Source organism: Rhipicephalus microplus, chromosome 7, assembly GCF_043290135.1.
Source record: "Rhipicephalus microplus isolate Deutch F79 chromosome 7, USDA_Rmic, whole genome shotgun sequence".
Taxonomy (NCBI): Eukaryota; Metazoa; Arthropoda; class Arachnida; order Ixodida; family Ixodidae; genus Rhipicephalus; species Rhipicephalus microplus.
In genome coordinates this window covers 112,195,929-112,199,115 of record NC_134706.1, presented here as the reverse complement: position 1 = coordinate 112,199,115, position 3,187 = coordinate 112,195,929, and the positions used below count along the sequence as shown (strand labels likewise).

Genomic DNA, 3,187 nt, shown 5'->3' with positions numbered 1-3,187 from the left:
CCTTTGTAGATGCAATGGATTGCTTTTTCCTGGACTGTAAAATTTAGGTTTGTTCTTGCACTCGTGGTGTGCTCGTGCTCTCGCAGCGGCCACCACCCGTACATGCGCTTCTTCGTGAGCACGCACTTGAAATTTTTCTATGATGGTGGCATTTATTTGTTGCTCACAAACCGTGGTCTATCTTTTGATCGGCTTTGCATTGTGCCTTATAACTCGATTGTTTATCGTCCTCTGGGTGCGGACAAAATTAGGGCTGTTTATAGGTAGTCGCACACAAAAAGCGATGCTGTATATAGCTTTCATTACAGCATGTTTTTTTTTCTTTTTAGAGTGATGGCACTTGATTGAATTGCGGCAGCGCAAAAGTGAAAACGGTAAGTTTTTTCCGCCTATGTGGCCCCAAATATGCCAAGGCTTGAACGTATGACTGGCAAAAAAAAGCCATTTTTGTGTTAATTTCTTTAAAAATAATTTTTTCTACCAGTTGTACGGTTTTTTCTGTCGTTCGCCATGCTAAAAGCCAAATGAGAGTTCTAGAAACAACAGAGAATTAACCACAACAACGTGGTTTAATTCTGTTGTGTTCCTAAAAAAATAATAACTATGGTTGCATTGTGAGTATAGTATAGCGCGACTTATCGGACATGGTATTTTACCAGGCGAAAAATTGTCTAGTAATTTTATACACATAGTGACATAACTTGCTTATTTTTCACAATTAGGCTTTCATATTGCACATCGTGCACGATTCATCCCGCCGTCCTACGGAAGTTGTACGTTCACGACAATGATTCCAGCACGTCATTTTCATGTAAAATTCACTCAATGATTTGAAAACGTCTCATCCGGGTTATCTGACTGCGAAGTGAGCGTGTTCTCGTCCGTGTCAATAGAGCTACATTAACTACATTGATCACAGCGTTGAGCTGAGCTACGAGGCTAATTCTTTTGACCCAACCTATCATACTAAGTTATAACAATAAAGCTAAGCGAAAAAAAAAAACATAGGTGGCTAGGTGGTCATGTGGGGCCTAGATGATTTGCCCTTTCGCGGTATGGGCTGTACTTGACCGCTTATGTTTCATTATTAATGTAACCATATGCTCTTGTCTTTCGTCGAGTGGAACGTTCGCTAGGTACTCCCGGTATATTGGTGCACTTGCTGATATACAACTTGTCACGTAACACAATGTACTACGCATCAACCGCAAACAGCGCATTCGGTGATCTGTGCTGGATACGTACATATATTAAGACGGCAGTTTGCTTTTTAGTTCTTTTATGGTGCTCAGAACAACCAACTATGATACATGCGGCTCCCAGTTGATCGTCCGCTTGTTGGCATCTTGATAAGGAAGAAGAAAATCAGCAGTGCGATCGAGAACATGCTAAAATTGTTCGAAAACGCCACACATCTAAGCACCAGCCAGTACACACCGCGCCGTCGGCACGCTGCAATAATAAGGAAAGCACTGGTTGCCAGACCAGTCCTCCTCACCGGATGGAGCGGTATATTATTTAGGCCCTATTCATACAGATGATTCGAGGAACACTTCAGAAGCACTGATTACATAAATGTTCCACTATATGACCACTGGGATCTGTTGCTGGATTATTTTATGTCTCACTAATTGTTTGCAAAGCAAATTGAAGCCGAAGCTATCACCCTTCCTTTGTCATCCTTCCCTGCCTGCTCACATGCCTGCACAAGAACTATAACATTTCAGCGCAATTTCAGCAGCGTTCACGGGAAAAAAAATGCCGAAACTGTACATTTCAGCCAGTTTTCATGAAATATACAGATTAAGTAAAAAACAAAAGTTGTCGAGTTTTGATAGCGTAAAGGTTAAATATCGTCAGGATAGTCTGATTTATTTACAACCTGTATTTTAAGTGTCTAAATATTTCATGTATTCAAATTCTGCATCTAAACTTTTCCTCCATATCGATCGTTTATATTACATTTTTCATCCCTTGAAGTCATGGATTTTCTCTGGTAAATGTATAAAAATTGTATGTAGCGCAGCACACGGAAAATTTCGCAGATGTCGTATACCTAAGTGTAAAAAAAAGAACTGCTTCTTTTTTAGCAGTTCGGGAATCACTGTGTGCTTTTACTATTGTAACTAGTTTTCGCCCTGCATTCTTGCACTAGTTCAGAAATAAGCAGGTGACTTGGAGATGAACTGACAAATTCCTCGCTTGTTAAACACCGGATTTCCTAGAAGAAGAAAGGCTTGTGGCGCACGTGAGGTAGCGCAGAAGGTGAACCAAGAGAGAGAACCGGTGGGGGAGGGGATGGAGCCGTAGCTAATGGTACAAAGGTCATTGGTTGAGAGTCTCGCACAGACGACACACGAGTGTATAAATATACGACGACTGCCACGACTGTCATTCTGCCTGCTGTTGTTGAAAGAGTACGCCATGGACCCTCGCGTCATCGAAGAGTTTCTCCGGCGTCTCGGCCAACGGCGAACGCATCCTCCGGTCCATCCCCGGACGGCGACGCTCGTCCTCGAATTCTGCACTATCAGGGGTGCCACCGACTGCGAGGACCTGCTGAACATGGGCGGCCAAGCTACCCAATACTGGGCCTCCGTATTTCGGGAGTTTGATGTTCATGGACGCGGTTATTTTGACAGCCGCGGCCTGGAGGCAGCCCTCAGAGAGTGCGGTTACCCGGTCACCGGAGACCTCTTGGCTTGCCTGTGCGGCGTCTATTCCAAAGACGGCTGGGTTTCCTTCGACGCTTTCGTGAAGGTTTGCGCCATCGTCGGAAGTGTGTGCCCCTGAAGTAGATTCCACGCAGCACCACTCGAAAGGTCCTTTTCAGGGCCACCCTATTTCTGCATTGGCTGACTTCTCTTTCACGATCCTTCTCCATATCACCCTCAAAAAATACTTGATACTGTACACTTAGCGTTACTAGGATCGCTTCACTTCTAGTATTGTAGCTGTATCGTGGCTGGCCCTTTAGCGCAGAATTAAAACTGCGATGCGTATACAATGACACTCTTTTGCAAGTTTAGTGACGCTATATACGTTTCATATCGTACTTACAGTGTTGGCTAATTTATGTTCACGCGTGTTCGCGGTGTACATTTCTTTCGCAAGGTTTACTGAACCTAGTGGATACATAAACTCTGAGGGTTAAAACGCACTAACAGAAGTTTTATGTGGCACAAGG

The 3,187-nt window shown here is 43.8% G+C and overlaps 1 protein-coding gene across 1 annotated transcript; it reads left to right on the top strand.

Moving 5' to 3' along the window:
* The first annotated feature begins 2,424 nt into the window (after positions 1-2,424).
* On the top strand, positions 2,425-2,793 carry LOC142767841 (uncharacterized). The gene has a single exon (XM_075870081.1). The coding sequence runs from the start codon at positions 2,425-2,427 to the stop codon at positions 2,791-2,793; it is 369 nt and encodes a 122-aa protein (XP_075726196.1).
* The last annotated feature ends 394 nt before the right edge of the window (positions 2,794-3,187 follow it).

What these genes read in the sequence shown, in the direction of transcription:
- LOC142767841 (XM_075870081.1), top strand. Translation starts at nt 2,425, where the DNA reads ATGGACCCTCGCGTCATCGAAGAGTTTCTCCGGCGTCTCGGCCAACGG.